The sequence below is a fragment of the Polyergus mexicanus genome, unplaced genomic scaffold (assembly GCF_030449975.1).
Source record: "Polyergus mexicanus isolate NDT 795.1 unplaced genomic scaffold, iyPolMexi1.0 SCAF_13, whole genome shotgun sequence".
Classification (NCBI taxonomy): Eukaryota; Metazoa; Arthropoda; class Insecta; order Hymenoptera; family Formicidae; genus Polyergus; species Polyergus mexicanus.
This window is the reverse complement of record NW_027223333.1, coordinates 2874169-2891577: the sequence shown is the minus strand read 5'-3', so window position 1 is coordinate 2891577 and position 17409 is coordinate 2874169. Positions and strand designations below refer to the sequence as shown.

The 17409-nt window shown below is 30.0% G+C and overlaps 2 protein-coding genes and 1 pseudogene across 7 annotated transcripts; 2 read left to right on the top strand and 1 right to left on the bottom strand.

The window, feature by feature from the left end:
* Positions 1 to 20: 20 nt before the first annotated feature.
* LOC138939061 (phosphatidylinositol-glycan biosynthesis class X protein) lies at positions 21 to 9249 on the bottom strand. Of its 6 annotated transcripts, none has more exons than XR_011447790.1 (4): positions 9024 to 9249; positions 8805 to 8934; positions 4933 to 8455; positions 21 to 346 (listed from the first exon to the last, which is right to left on the bottom strand). XR_011447790.1 is itself a non-coding variant. In XM_070306550.1 (3 exons), the coding sequence occupies exons 1-3, from the start codon at positions 9155 to 9157 to the stop codon at positions 8000 to 8002; spliced, it is 720 nt and encodes a 239-aa protein (XP_070162651.1). In that variant the 5' UTR covers positions 9158 to 9249; the 3' UTR covers positions 4675 to 7999. The 6 variants fall into 6 exon arrangements, 1 of the variants encoding a protein (XP_070162651.1); XR_011447787.1 differs by lacking the exon at positions 21 to 346 and adding an exon at positions 3180 to 4293; XR_011447788.1 differs by lacking the exon at positions 21 to 346 and adding an exon at positions 3181 to 3809.
* LOC138939059 (putative inorganic phosphate cotransporter) lies at positions 168 to 7688 on the top strand. The gene is made up of 7 exons (XM_070306546.1): positions 168 to 418; positions 3291 to 3424; positions 3497 to 3797; positions 4941 to 5179; positions 5660 to 5809; positions 6348 to 6725; positions 7202 to 7688. The coding sequence occupies exons 1-7, from the start codon at positions 178 to 180 to the stop codon at positions 7409 to 7411; spliced, it is 1653 nt and encodes a 550-aa protein (XP_070162647.1). The 5' UTR covers positions 168 to 177; the 3' UTR covers positions 7412 to 7688.
* A 7239-nt stretch (positions 9250 to 16488) lies between the features above and the next one.
* LOC138939123 (5S ribosomal RNA) lies at positions 16489 to 16613 on the top strand (annotated as a pseudogene).
* Positions 16614 to 17409: the final 796 nt, after the last annotated feature.

Below are 17409 nucleotides of genomic sequence, written 5' to 3'. Positions count from 1 at the left end.
ATAATTAAATATTAATTTAAATTAATGTTAATATAAGTTAATTGTTAATATATGTCCAAGAAAAGAAGAAACCAAGAAGAGACCATCACGCAAATGTATAATTAATAATACAAATTAATTACATCCTGTTATATCGTAGTGATTCCAATGCTCGAGGATAATCCAACAGCGTGTTGTATGAACAGTGTCATTCAAGCGTGCGTTCGAGCACGCAAAAGAGAGTGGGAGAATCCGTTTTTGATGATGCAGTATAAAACTACGTGGGTACGATCGATGGATCGTAGTCGTTTCTGTAATTTGCCCCCGTTTCTGCTCCTCGACGAGAGATTCACCGCAATGGCGTCGTCTGTACGAAAGAAAAGGGTCTCCATCATTTCCCTCTCGGAGAAGATGAAGAATTCACCGAAAAAACCTAAAGGTGATTTTTGTCACATACATATAATTAATAGTATATTTACACGTTAATCAATAGTATATATTTAAACTACAAAAATTATATATATTTTATGGAAAAAGTAAAAAAAAAAAAATGTTTCGCGAATAAATTTATAAAAAAAAAAAAAAAAAAAAAAAAAGATTTTAATGGAACTCAGAGTTATGTGAAATTCATCGATACTTGTCTAATTAAAGATATTTTTCACGAAAGAATTTTTTATACAAAACATTACTTTACATAAAATAATAGGAATTGTTATTGTTAAAATATAGAGAGTATAAGTCGCGATTTTAAATTTAATTGCATTTATTGGGGATAAAGTTTTCCTTGAGAAAAATGTGAAAGCACACAAATAATTCTCGAATTATAAAACGATAATAGAAATTCCAATTATATTTCTATTTAATTTCAAATAGACTTAAATGTAACTCTAATTTGAGTATTAGTTACAAAGATTTGTAATATTAGATATTACAATAATGAAGATTGCAGTAAACGTTAGCTTTTCCCTCGATATTTTCGGAAAAATCAACTATATATATACATATATATAAATCTGTTATTATAATTAAAGTCGCAAGTTGTGAGACATTCTGTATAATAAATCACCCACGACATCGCGAGATTTACAATAAAATGATTAAAAAGATTCAATTGGTCTTTATCCATAATTTTTTTTTAACTATATATAAATACTAGATTCAAAAATCCTTATAAAATATAGAAGTATGAAAATAGCATATATATAAATAATACAGTAAATAAAAAAATATATAACGTTTAAAACTTTTAAATGTTTTATTTAAAAAGAGACTTTTTAAAAAACAGATTTAAATAAATCTTTTGTTTTCCTCATGTTATATGGATATTATCAACAATATCGATATAATTTATTTTGTCCGATTATCTTCACAAATATGAAGCAGATTATTGGATAATAACCGAGTCTACGATAACGATAATAGAGTTAGATAGAGATAAAGAGATTATTGAGAGATAAAGCCCACGATCTTTATTCGATAGACAAATTGCAAATAATATTCGATTACGGAATGATTATCGTGGATTATGTTAATGCGAAATGCATCCTTGTATTAACATTGAACTACTTGCCTTATCGAGACGTCATTCATTAATATACAAAAAGTTTTAATATTCGTTTAATATACTTGATTATTTATTAATTTCTTTACGATACAAATATTTTGTACGATATTGGCACTTCAGATTTTTATAACAAATTATATTAAAAAACGTTATCGAAATATCTTTAACGATTGGTATAAAGGGCATAACAAGTGATAAGAAAAGCAAACTTAGGTATTGACTATTGATTCGGGATATTAAATAATGTTAATGAAACTTAACGATAATAATACAGTAACAGCACCGTTGTCTTCCTTTGATAAGCGCATCTCTTTTTCGACTTATTACAAAACTTAAAAAAATATTTATCTTCATCTTTTTTGTATTATATGTTGTATTGTATAATTATAATTCTTCAGATTATCATTTTTATTTCCTTCTCTTTAATTCACCCTTTATCAGCTTTCTTGTAATCCTTATTTCAAAACAAACCTGAAGATATATTTCGCAAATGAAAGTAGTATATTATGTAATTGTTGATTAGAATCAATTGACATCCCGCGCATTCTTGGATTAAACCGCGGAATAAAGTAATAAAAGAATCGTCGGATAAATACGATTACTAAGATTTTATCGATCGCGTTCGCATACCAGTGATGCGTCTGACGTAATGGGTAATTGTTGCTGGATTCCAAATACAAATACCGAGCGTGCGATCTCACTGACGCAGCGCGATCTTCACGACAATGACATATAATTTATATTCGATCCCGCGTTTATACGTGACGTTCGTGTAAACATAATCGCCGCATTGACGATGAACCAATCATTATAAAAATCAAGAAAGAAATTACAATGAGTGAGAATTATAAATCTTATTTGTATATGTACTCTTTTTTAATTAATTAAAAATTTTAAGAAATTGAAAAATTTTTACGCGTTTTTAGATTCAATATTATTTTATGTTAAAAATATAATATATTAAGAAAAGAAAAGCAAGAAAAGAAAAAAGAGGAAACATTTTTTTTTTTTTTTTAATGAAACGTATAATGGATTTTCAAGCGTCACGTACGAAAAAAACTATTATATATAGGGTGTCCGATAATTTTTGATGAAGTGTGAAGGTAGATTCGGTCAAACCGAAAAGAAAAGTCCTGTACCATTTTTTTGTATAACGCTTAATAAAGGAGTTATTATTGAATAAAGTCTGGCCAATCAGCGCCGACCTTTAACCGGGCGCACGTCGGTGAGCCGCGCGCCTGATTGGCCAGACTTTACTCAATAATAACTTCTTTATTAAGCATTATAAAAAAAAATGGTTTAAAACTTTTCGATTCAATTTGAGCCAATCTACCTTCATACTTCGGGTGTATCAAAAATTATTGGACACCCTATATATACATATATTATATGTTATATAAAAATATTATTTAGTCAATAAATTAATAATTTATAAATACTTTTTACTAAAAATGAATGTCTTTTTTGTTCGCTTTCGTTTAAGTAATAAAAATATATAATTATTATACAATATTATTTAAAAAATATTATAAAATAAATTATATTATATTAGTTAAAAATATATAATTATTAAAAATATTATATAAATTAAATATATATTGAAATAATTATTGAAATAATATTAATGTAATATTAAATAAATTATATTATTAAAAAATATAATAATTAAAAATATATTGTACTATATTAAATAAAATATATAATTAATTACGTATCATAATATTAACATTAATCTTCTCTCTCGCAGCACGATACGGATGCAGACACACCCAGGTATTGCTCATGTGTTTGGGCTTCTTTTGCTGCTACGCCGTCCGGGTGACGACCTCGGTGACTCTGGAAGCAATGACCGATGCGGCCAGCGCTAATCCCAATTTCGAGGTGTGTATATAATAATAATGATTATCTTTCGCGCGGGTTCTAAACATCATATGGATCCCTCTCCTGCCGAAGGAGTTTGACTGGAGCAAATCGGTCAAGTCCATAATCCTCAGTTCCTTCTTCTGGGGCTACACCTGCACGCAAATACCCGCCAGCATCCTCGCCCAGCGATGGAGCGCCCAGAGACTGTTCTCGGCAACTATAATCATCTCTGGCCTGCTGACCCTCAGCAGCCCGTTCGCCGCTCATTATAGTGGCTGGCAGGCGGTGATCGCCGCCAGGATGATCTGCGGCCTGGCCCAGGGTGCTGCTCTACCGTCTCTTCATACCCTATTGTCCAAGTGGTCGCCACCCGAGGAGCGCGGTAGACTCGGTCAGTGACTTTCTTATTTGATAAATGTGCGTGACAAATGTGTACTTTCATCCTAATCCGAGTATATATAAATATTGTCAAATCTCACATTTTTCACATTTAATAAAATATAACAGACATTGGAAATTTCGCAGACTGATATTTTAGAAAATTTCTGTTATATTTTTCTAATGATTCTGGATTGCTTTATGCTAAGATTTTTCAAAATCAATGACTCTTAATTTTTTATTTTCAATCTCAATTGGTGATCCATTTCTTTCGAATCGATTCAACATTTGTTAGTCGGTTATATGACATAAAGGTAGTAATAATTTTTGGCTGACAACGATATTGCTATTTAATTGACAAGCACGTTTGACGCTGATAAAAAATTCTTATCAAAATTATATAGTCTGGCGATGTCGAATAAATTAAGCACGTCGAGATTGTCGTTCGGTATGCAAAAACCTCGCCAATGATCCTTTCTTCGTAATAAATATCGCGTAAAGATATATTTCTGTAACTCAAGTAAATTATACATATACAAGTTTCCCGATTCTCTTTTCCCTAATTTTTTCCATCAATCCTCGACATTTCTCAGATTTTTCAAGACAGCGATCATCTTGCAAATTTTATAAAAAGAAATATACTCGAAGTTTACGTAAGAGCTTTAAAGAAAAAATTTAAAATTTATTTTGAGAGATTTTCTAAAAATGAAAATTTTGTTTAATGGAATAGATATATTTTGTCAATTTTTATTTTTTTACTTAAATAAATATATATTTTGTTTTCAAAAATATTTTATATTAAATAAGTTATTTGTATGTAAAAGAAAAAAATATTTATTCGAAGATAAAAAATTATTTATTAAAATAAAGAAAATCTGTATTTTTTTGAAACAAGCCGTCGAAAATTAAAAAATATTTTTTTAAAGGAAGTAATTTGGTATAAGGATAAAAAAAACAAATTTTTTTTTTATATCCAAATAAAAACATACTTCGCTTTCGTTTTATACTTCATTAATTCAAATATATTATGCTTAATTAAAATTACTAATTCCTTTGCAAGTATTTAAATAAATTTTCTTTTAATAAAAAAAAAAATTTTGTATGTAGTAGATTTTTTTTTCAGTGTACTTATAATATCTTTTCCATACCTTTTCAGCAACATTCGTTTATTCCGGTGGCTGGATCGGAAATGTAGTATGTTTGCTGAGTACCGGCTTTCTCGCGGCATCACCGATTGGCTGGCCCAGCTGTTTTTACGTTTGGGGAAGTCTCAGCATGCTGTGTGGCATCGGTTTCTACATATTTGGGAAGGATTCACCCTCTGAACATCCCAGCATACCTTTCGACGAAAAGGAGTATATCGAGATGAGCCTGGGAATAACAGAGATCGATGAGGTAACACATTCCTTCAATATACTATATTTAAAAAAATGAAATGAATTTACGTCAATTAAATTTGTCACACACTTTGAGGATCAATTTAAACTTATTGATTTTAAATTTGAGAAACATCAATTGGTGTAAAGAAAATAAAACAAGATTGACATTGAAATCTCCGAAGCGCCTCCACCCAAGCTCAAACTAATGGCACCATCTTATAATCCCCTTAGAACCGTACAACTTTTGTCTGAAACATTTCTTTCTATCTTGCTTTATTTTTTAGATATTGAGGTGTCTCAATATAAATGCCCCACCCTGTATATCTATATATTTGTGAATAGATTTACATAAATAAAAAAATACTAAAAATATTAGATTTGATTTAAAGGGAAGCAGAGGATCTTAATTCTCTTTTTAAATTAAAATTTTCGAGTTTAAGAGAATTTTGCGATTGCGAAATGAATTTTCTTTTCTATACTTTTTTTTTATTTATAGAAACTTTCCATTCCGTGGATATCCATATTAAAAAGTCCACCGGTTTGGGCATTATTGGCGACGCAATGCGCGCAATCCTGGGGATTCTGGATGCTGCTAACGAAAATCCCGTCCTATATGGCTTCGATCATGTGTTTCGACATCAAGAAAGTAAGTTTCTTGTAATCTCGGATAGAATTTAAACCCTAGTCTTCCGCTATGCTTTCGCAAAATTTTGAAAAAAGTTTGGACCTTGGAATTCGATCAGGTAGCGCGCGTGTTACGACTGTGAAAATCGCGTACGGTGCGTGTGGAATATTAATTAATAGTTCAATGCGTATGTCGACGATAGACGAATGATTAATATGCTCGTATCAATTCGAGGCTCTGGTCGGTGGATCATCACGGACATCGTGTACATTAGTTTCAATGCCATTGTCAATAAGCGAAAGCCAATGATAACCCGCAAGAAATTAATGAAAGATAAAATTTAAGAAATTTTTTAGGTATATATAATTATACTTTTATATAAGTTATATTTTATGTAAATATATCTTTATGTAAAAGATAAATTTCATGAAATAATATTTTCCATTTTTTCTTCGATATTGCAAAAAAATCCTCTCCTGCTGTTAGAAAAAAATTCGATTAAATTTGAATAATATAATTTCGATTAATATTCTGCATTCTTCTCTGTCCATGTACGCAGAACGGTTTGATGACCGCGTTACCGTATTTGACGGCATGGATCGTTAGTTTCCCGATCAGTTACATGTCCGATTTCTGCATCCGGAAGAACATCGTGACGACGCAAATGTCGCGGAAGATCTGCAACACGATCGGCCAGTGGACGCCAGCGATCGCGCTGATCGGACTGGGTTACACGAGACAGGACCAGCCGGAATTAGCTGTCAGCATCCTCGTCATAGCCGTGTCCAGCAATATCGCCGCTTTCTGCGGTCACAACGTTAATCATATGGATCTCAGCCCGAACTTTGCCGGCACGCTTATGGGATTAACGAATACCATTGCGTCCATTTGCAGCATCCTCGCGCCACTGATCGTCGGCGTGATCGTCGAGAAACCGGTTTGTAAAATCTCTTATTCGTATTTTCACTTTTACAATTATAAATACAAAAAATTTAAAAAAATTGATAAATTTAAAAAAGATCAAACAACATTGAACGGATGAACTCTTCGAGATTTAAACGTTGTAAATTTATCCTCTTTTTCCTTAGAATTTATTATAGCTTACTCTAAAGATTTATAACTATATATATAAAAATAAATTGTATGATTACATTTTCACTCGATATTCTATATATATTTCTATATTTTGTTATATTACTTCTAAAGTCATATTGAATCGAGATATATAAATGGAAACATGAAAAATATTTTGACGATATTATTCCGAATAGCTTCTTTTATATATAATGTTTTATTATTTATATATTAAAAATAAGTCCTATTAAATATTTTCGATTCCATTGTTTGTTGCACTTTAATACATTCTGCTTCATGAAATCAAAACGAAATTAATCAATTTTTTCTCCTGTTTAGACGAATATTTTGCAATGGCAAACCGTGTTCCTCCTATCGGCTGGGATATACATAATGGGCAATCTAATGTTTATCATATTCGGCACCAGCGAGGTGCAAAAGTGGAATGACGAGATTAAAAGTAGGCGAGATAGCATCGTGCATAAAATATCGATGACACTGGTGACTGTGGCGACGATACAGAAGAAAGACATTGAAAAGATTCCATGACAATCAAAATAGAAAAGCGTGAAATTCCATGTGACACTTGTTTCCCTTTTTATTTTTTAAACTGTGTTCATTTTAGATGTGCGGATATGTGGTTTGCATGCCAACTTTTAAATGACTTGGAGCATGATATCATCTTAAAAACATGCACACGAGACTGTCCATTATATCTACTAAAGATATTGATTAGAGGCTGCATGTAAATTGCATTGATCCCAAATATGCAAATATATATAAAATGCATAAAGAGAATGTTGATCGAGTCAAATGTATATATATGTACAGGAAGTTCTGCGATTAAATTCGAATAGACTTTGCAACAAAAATGTTGCGATTCAATTTGAATAAAATTTAGAACTTAGTTTAATTTAATTTAAATAAATTTAAATTAATTTAAATTAAATATCTAATATCGGCGAATTTAATCTCAAAACTAACATCACAATTGAAAAATTTGTAAGACTATATAATATATAAAGTCTTTTTAAATTCTCATATAAAAACAATAGATATTTAATCTATTTGGAACAATCATTAATAAAAACATTTCTAGAATTGCAAAACTACTTATATATTAAATCTCAAACTATCTCAGTCTTGTTTCGAATGATTCTTCAATGTATTGATTCGAATAGCATGCGCGATAAATATTGCACCGATAACCGTTGCCAATAACGTGACGTAAGTGACATACGTCGAGAGAGATGAATCTCCAACCGGTATCGGCCACACGTACGCACGATCATTCAACATACGATACGGAATTTCACGCCATTTGATTGCTAGACTAACGCACGGCTCGCATAGATCCGTCTTGGACACTCTATGATCTTTGAGCCTCTCCCGGCATCCCAGAAACAGCTTCGGCTCAGGCACAATTGCGTCGATGTAGCCACCCGTCTCACGAGCGTATCGATAACGCTGATGAAGTGGGATAACTAAACTGGACGATGATAAACTTACGGATGTGCAAGCTGTCACGTTTTGCCGACCAGCCTTCTCGGCGAATAGCTCGACGTCAGTCTCACCTACAGAACAGATTGTACTCTGCAATATTATCAATTAGTATTATTAATTAATTAGGCCTTCAAATAGCAAAAAAGTCTCTAATTTTTTAAGTGTAAATAAAAAAATATGTACAAATATAAAAAAATAATTATTGAATCAATATAACTCTAATATATATTGTTTTCACAAAATTTACAATAATCAGAAAATGTTGATATATGTTTCATTTTGTATTTTCAATATAATCCTAAAATTCATTATTTAGGGGATATCAAACAATGCACAGTAATTTTAAATTGATATAAATAAAATAAATATGTCAAGAAAATAGAAAACTGCAATTTTTTTTCAAATTATATCAATTATTTAGTGTGATTAAAACACGTACCGTGCCTTTTCTTCTCAATTCTGCTACTTCGTCCACATTGATATACAATTCCGATGGTAATTCCATGTAAATGGCAGCTTGACAATTGTCATTGGTAAGATTCTTGAAATACGTGCGATAAATAAATGTTCTGTAAATGATAGAAAAATATGAGAGTTCTACGAGAAAGAGCATTGTTTACTCGTAATATATGAAATCCTAACCTATGACATTTCTAACCTATGAAATCCGCTTCCTTCCACATCGAACTCGATTTCGGCCTCGATTCCTCCGCAAATCTGCGCACATCGCGTCCATAGAATCAATGTCGCGACAATTCGCGAGAAATTTAATTCAGGAAGGCGTACTATCATTTTTACACGTCTGGATCACCGCCGATAACACGACTTCGACGCAATATAAATACAGTACTCTTTTTTTTCTGTTTCGGCATCATTGGTCGGTATCTTTGATCATCCGCCATATTGGGCGCGTTCAGCAGAGAAAACCGCTTAGTAGCAATCAAACGTGATTGGCTCTTACTTTTAGAACCAACAAATCAACGTCGAGTCTTGACAAGACAATAACTGAGCGCTTTCTCTGCCGAACGCGCCCATTGGGTTCAGGAGACACAACCATTGAGTAGCAATCGAACGTGATTGGTTCTTACTTCTAGAACCAACAAATCAACGTCGAGTGTTGACAAGATGATGCTCAACAGTTGTGTTTTCTGAACGCGCCTATTGTTAATTATGTGCGGCGCTTCGTTTGAATAATTGAAATCGGTTGACGACTATTGTGAAGCTATATATGATATGATATATGATATATGATGATATATTTATGTAAGTGTTTTTTATTATCTTAAATTATTTGTAAAGTACTGAAAAAAGTATCTATATAAATCAAAATATTAAAATATCTTTATTACATATATGTATATATATTATTAATTATCTTTATATTATAATAGTATTATATATATTATTAAATTTTTTATTAATATTATTGTTAAATATAAGTAAAATTATAAAAATTGTGTTCTATTTAACAACCAAAAGTAAAAATAAAACATTTTAACATAATAAATAAAATAAAAATATATATTTTATTTAGTTAAATAAAATATAAATGTCAATAAATTTTACGTACTTTTATAAGTACAAATGTAAATACTATTATTTTTTTTTAATCTAAACTTTTATTTTTCAAAATTAAAATATATAAAATATAAAATTGTTGTATATATTTTTTGATATCCAGATTAACGAATAAAATTGTTTACTTGGTAAAAATTAAATATAAAATTTAACTTTAGAATGTTATGCGCGATTCGCGTATGCGCGAGAACATTTACCTGGAAATTTCAGGTAGTGAAACTATTGTCCTTATTTATATTGTGGCAAGAGTCTAAGTAGAAAAGAGACAAAAGTCACACAATACTCTCTTTGTCATCCCATACGTTTACGCTTATATAGGAATGGTTGCAGTATGTATAGAGTTCAGTAGAACTGATCAATAACTATATATGTCGAGATCTCTAGAAGTAGCCTGAGATAACATGCAATCTTGTCAAATAAACGGTCGAATGACGAATGTACGTTTAATCTGACTATAAATTATCTCTCCGAGATATTACTTATTACATAATCCCCTTATATGAATCTTCTTTATTAAATGCATCAAGGACAAAGTATACTGACGCATTTATTATGATTTATCAGATTAAAAGAGTCCATTTGCCAAGATTTATTATAAAATCACCGTGTATAATAAATGAAATTTTTCATACATTAGCGATATAAACATTGTTTGTGGGCGCGTAATAACGTGTCGATGTATGAAATTATGTAATTTTTCCAACAAGCCATAATGAAAAATGATGAAAATAAACAAGGGGATTCATTAATTTATTTTCTTGTTTGTCTTGCTAACGAGATCAACAGTTTCTTCTGTAATCATATCGGTATCCCTACGCGATTTAGCGGTATCTCTACACTGGATATAATCTGCAGACAATGTGTATTTACTAATATTTTTTTTGTATTTTAAAATATTATTTTGATGTATACACCTATCAAGATCGTATAAGAATTGTAATGCGGCCAAGGGATATTCGGCAATGCGAAAATTCAAAAAAATCTGAAACTTTGCATAATTATAGAATAATAGGTCCTAATAACAAAACGATTTTTTGTTGGTGTTAAAAAACGGTTTTAGGGGTGAAAATAACATCTTAAAAAAATCGGTTTTTTCATTCCGAAGCGAATATCATCGAAACGAAAAAAAATATGAAAAAATTCTTTAAACAAAAAGTTTTATAGTTTCAAATATACTTTACAATGGTAGTTATCTGGATTTTTCAAAAATGGTCAAATTTTTCAAAATCTACAAGACATGTATCAGACCGTCATGGCATAGAGACAAGAGAGGACACTTCTAAAATTAAAAATATGCTAAGAGTAGCCAAAATGAAAACCCTAAAAATCATATTGGCCAAGACCAGAAAAGATCGCGTGAGAAACACCGATATTAGAGAACAGTGCGGTATTCAGGATATAGGGAGATGGGGAAGACAGAGAAGAAGACAATGGTACGACGTGAAAAGAATGGCAGATAACAACCGTCTTTCTATCGCACTAGAAGGGAAATCAGACACCCGACCACCAGGAAGACCGCCGAAAAGATGGAGGGATAGTTGGCAATCAACCTCGAAAGAACATCTAAAAACATTATAAATTTCTTGGATAAGATTAATAATAATAGTAGTACTATATATAAAGTAGTAGTAGTAGTATATATAAAGTAGTAGTATATATAAAGTAGTAGTGGTAGTAGTGGTAGTAGTAGTAGTAGTAGCAGCAGCAGCAGCAGCAGCAGCAGCAGCAGCAGCAGCAGCAGCAGCAGCAGTAGTAGTAGTAGTAGTAGTAGTAGTAGTAGTAGTAGTAGTAGTAGTAGTAGTAGTAGTAGTAGTAGTAGTAGTAGTAGTAGTAGTAGTAGTAGTAGTAGTAGTAGTAGTAGTAGTAATCGAAATAATGATAATAATTTTGTGACTAAAGACGAACAATAATTAAAAACGATAATTAGCATTGCCCCAATTTACAGCTGTTTTCAAAAAGTTCAAAAAAGCTACGCTAATATCATAAATTAATTGACGATGCATTCTTCGTTGCTGTCAACAAAATTTCAATCTCGAGCTATACATCGGTTACACTCTTAATACTCGAAATAAACTTTAATTTCGTACATCGAATACACGCATTCTCGATCTCTATCTCTGGCCCTTCGAACAAGGTACAATGTTTACATAGACTGATACTTGTTCTCGTTTAATTACTTAATTATTCAAATTTATAGTTTTATCGTGCCTAGTATATATGTATTAATGTGATGACGTAATCAAAAGAAATCAATTTAAAAAAGAAAATATTTTATGTATTCAGTTTGGTAATAATTACTTTGCATTCTTGTTAATAAGAAGATAATATATGTATTCTTTGTATTATTATTTATCAAGTAGAAACTAACATGTTCGTTTTTAGCTTATCGCTTACAGTTTAACATATCAATATATGTGTCAGCAGTAGCACAATATATAAATACACAGTAATATGCGCAACAGAAAGAAATGTTACATAGTTAAGCCTTCTGCACACTTTCCGCGTACTTATTTACACATACTTTCTTGCTAAATAAAAGCATTAGATAATAATTATTTCTCTTGAACAAGTGAAATAATCTGTATTGTTTTCAACTACTATGTAAGTACCAAATTTGACATATATATATTAATTAATATATTTATTTTATATTTATCTAAAGACTGTATTGAACATACATAAGCGTACTTTTTAGAAAATAAAATAAAAGCGGTTTTTTTTGTACATGCTTACACATACAGATATATATTTTAAAATTGTAATATATTCGTAGAAGAGATACTAAGAAAATGACGGAAATCTTTGAAATTTTATGCGTCATTATTCTTTTTCTTTGCGCAATCTATTATTATTACACATTCAAATTCGATTTTTGGAAAAAGCGCAAAGTAGTTGGACCCAAACCCGTGCTATTTTTTGGCACGATAAAAGATGTCATATTACGAAGAACATCATTTACGGAATATTATAAATCGATATACATGGCGTATAAAGATGCACCGTTGGTTGGAATTTTCAATCAAACGATGCCAGTTTTAATGATAAATGATTTTTCATTGATTAAAGAAGTTATGACGAACGTGGGAGTATTTTCATGGCGAGGTATTAAGTACTCCAAGAAGGTATAACTACTTGAGTTACTTTAAATTCTTTTCTACGCAGTTATTATTTTTTCATATTTATTATTTTTAAATAATTATTAATGTCAAGTCTAGGCAATTTGATGAATGATACACGTATATAAAATTTATCAATAGTTTTGGATAACTACGATTTTCGATCACAAAGTAAAACAATCGGTGTATAAAATAATTAGCTTCCCATTATAAAATAAATATCTTAATCGTTTAAAAGACTATGTGAAAGAACAATTTACTTCTCCGAACGTTACTACTTTTCCTGACATTATAATATTATTTCTTTAAATAAATAGTTCTTGAGTATACTATTATTTGCAATTGGTTTTCTGATAAAAAAAGAAAGCAAGATTTTTTTTAAACTACTATAAGATATTTATAATTATTTCTGCAGGCTGAACCCATAAGTCATAATCTTTTTTTCATGAATGGAGAAGTTCCATTACAATTAAGAACAAGATTATCACCAGTTTTCGCACCCAGTAAACTTAAGAACATATTTCCTTTGTTATTACAACGTTCGGAGATTTTCAATAACTGGTTGGATACGCTGTTATCGCAAAATGAAGAAGTAGATTGTAAAAAAATTATTACGAGACTCGTTGTTGACTATACTACTACTTGTATGTTTGGTTATGACATAACTAATATTGAAGATTTGGACAGCGAAATTATACAGTATATAAAAAAGTACACCGACATGACTACATTGAAAAATATGTTCAAGATGTTGCTACCGAATTTTGTGATATATAACAAAATATATGATTTAATCGGCTATTATCTATTTGATAATAGGGAATTAACAGAACATTTTAAGCGCTTTGTGAAAAACATCGTGGATCACAGAAAGAAACATGACATCTTCAAACACGATATTGCCAATATATTTATAGAACTTAAACAAAAAAAGTTCATGGAAAAAACCGGTATGTAAAAATCTTTTTTACATTTTCTCATGTTTTTAAAGTTGCCTTTTCTACTAAACAGTGTGCCGATAGTCAATGCCTTTTGTTACTTTAAACATATTTAAATAAAAAAATTATACCATTTCGTTGTATGTAATTACTTTAAATAATTTTAAAAATATTTCCTTAGATTCTTAGATGCTTATTTTAAACAGAAATAAATAGATAAGATAAATTTGTTATCAGTCTTTATTTAACATAGATACATTTATTTTAAAAGAAATATATTTAGATTTTTTTGTATCATTTTAGAATTTGTATAAACACTAAATGCTCAATTTAATTTTAAATTAAATAATTAATATATAATTATTTCAAATTTCTATATAGAATTTACAGATGATTTCTTTGTTGCGCAAATGATGACGCTTTTCATAGCCGGATATGAATCGTCTACTGCAACAATATCTAATACACTGTATGAGCTAGCTTTAAATCACAATATTCAGAATAGACTTCGTAAAGAAATAAGAAATTTATTCACAAAGAATAATGGAGAATTAACGTTCGAAAATATAATGACAATGCCTTATCTAGACGCAGTATATAAAGGTAAAAAAATATTCGTTTATTGCAGATATGTTTAAAACAAAAACAAAAAAGAATTTTTGTTATTTTTGAATAGACCTTGAAAATAGAAACAAATTATGCAGAATATTATTTTTTAGTTTGTTGCAAATAATCTTCTCTTCAATAGAATATGGAGAAAAATATTTTATATTATGAATAAAAAAGATTTAAAATTAAAATACAAAAAATATAGCAGAAGCTTTTTTAAGTTATATCTGAAGTTAAAAATTATATAATAATATAATTATATAAAAAATATAATTATAAATTTAAATATAAAAAAATATTTACAGAAACTCTGCGAAAATATCCGGTAGGAGACGCAATAAGGAGACAAAGCTCAACAGCTTACACTTTCAAAAATTCCGAAGTAACTATCCCAAAGGATCAACTAGTTATTATACCTATTTATGGTATTCATTTCAATTCAAAAATATATCCTAAACCAGAAATTTACGATCCTGAAAGATTCATCGGTGAAGAAGCACCATCTAGACAGGCGATGCATTTTATACCTTTCGGTCACGGTCCAAGAAATTGCATTGGTATGCAAAATCATATCACATGTTTAATTATTTTACAAGAAATAAAATATTACAAATATAAAATAATAATTTATGTATCTCTAGACATAAATATAATAATTTTAGATTATACATAACTTAATTGTAATATTATAAAAATGTCCTATATTAATATGTTTTTGAAGTTCTAGCTTTTATAATCTTGTTAAATTGTAATATAAAAGTGATTCCTCACTTGTCAATTTCTCATATTTCAAAATTAATATAAATATATTATTTTATTATTATATAACCAATATAATAATAAAATAATCGTATATAATAACCTTATATAAATTTTTATTACTATTATTATTATTATTAATATTTTGCAGGTGAACGGTTTGGCATACTGCAAGTTAAAATGGGTCTTATTAATATTGTGCGAAATTACAAAATCGATCTTTGCGAAAAAACACATGAAAAAATATGCAAGACCAAATCATTCCTTCATCAGCTAGAACACATATACTTGAAAATATCCAAAATCGATTAAGATCTTATGCTTACGCATAGTCTTCATAACTAGAAATTAACATGAATTTTCCGTAAATCTGCCATAGATTCTCCACGAGATTAAGCAGCATGCGAATTAGCCACAGATAACGTATATGGATATAGTAAAATATTGAGCAGAAGATATACCGAACACAGAAACACATTATTACAATCTAAAGATTTACAAACTATTACTACATAATAATCTATTACTTATTGTTAGCACAAAGCCGACAGTTTTTATTTAAATAACTTTACCAAACATGCTTTATCTTTAGATTCTGATGCAAAAAATTGCGTTTTTTGAAGTATGATGCATTGAAGAATCTTTTAAATACTCTTAAATACTATTATAATAGTATTTTAAAGAAACAAACCACTATATTTGCAACAAGTTTTAAAAAGTTTGATAAAAATTTATAAAACGTCATATTTCATCAACCACTATTTTATCACCACTTAAGTATGTTGTAAGGCAGATTCTTCTGACAATTAAATATGGGTGGTCACTTGGGAACACCAAATACCAATTTTTAATAACAAAAATATGTCAAAATATAATTAATTTAAAAATATTGTATATTTAAATTGAGTAAAATAAATATTGGAATAGATAGCGCTGGAAAGTACTAATATTCAAATACCGTTAGCACTATTTCTTTTTTTTTCTGATTTAAATCTTATCAATATCGATATTTCTTTTTAATAACACGCTTCAATTATTGTAATGATAAAATCTACTATATCTATATAGTCGTCTCGAAATTTTCAAATCCTATATTTCTGCAATAATTGGAAATTATACTATCGCTAACAGTCATACCATGTTGTCATACACCAGTTCTCGTTCGATCACTGAAGTTAAGTAACATTGGGCATGGTTAGTATTTATGTTAGATGGGTGACCGTTTGGGAACACCATGTACCGTTGGCACTATTTCTTTTGTTGTTAATTTTAATTGCTAATCTTATATTATTAATATTTCTTTTAAAATATATGCTTAAACTATTGTGATGATAAAAATCTATTTTTTTATAGTTATTTCGAAATTCACAATTCAAGCGACGCGATAGCGAAATAGCGATGCGATGCCAAATATATAAAAATACTCTTCCTGTCTCCCCTCTCCGCCCTTCCCTACTTCTCTCTTCTCCTCTCTTCCCCTCACCGTCTTCTATTCACTTCTCCACCCCTCCTTACCCGCCCCCCGCACCTCTATCCTCCTCTCCTCTTCCTTTCCCCTCTCTCTCGCTCTTTCTCTCTTCCGCTCCCCCCCCCTCTCACTTTCTCTCTTTCTCTTTCTCTCTCTCTTATTTATTATAAATTTATATAATTTTATAAAATAGTATACACAAAAGAATAATCGTACATGAGCAATGTAAATGCCCCTTGAGGAACAAAATCGTTTTGCGTGTGTGCGTGCGAACATATATATATGAGTTTGAAAAGTTGGAAAAAATAAATGTCAACATTCTGGTATTTCGCTCGATGCGATCATCAGTTCTCAGGATTGATTGCAATCTTATTCGAACTGATCGCAATCAAAAGCTTGTATCCACATTATATGTTAAAAGTGCTATTAGATTTTTTATTATAGCTTTAATTCCTGAAATAGTTTAATCGAAAGTTTATTAGACGTGAAACTCCGGATAAGCTACTTGGTAGCGCCGTGGCGCCTGTCTATAGGCAAACTGTTGACTCCAGTCAGTTTTTTTTTATGTACTCGATA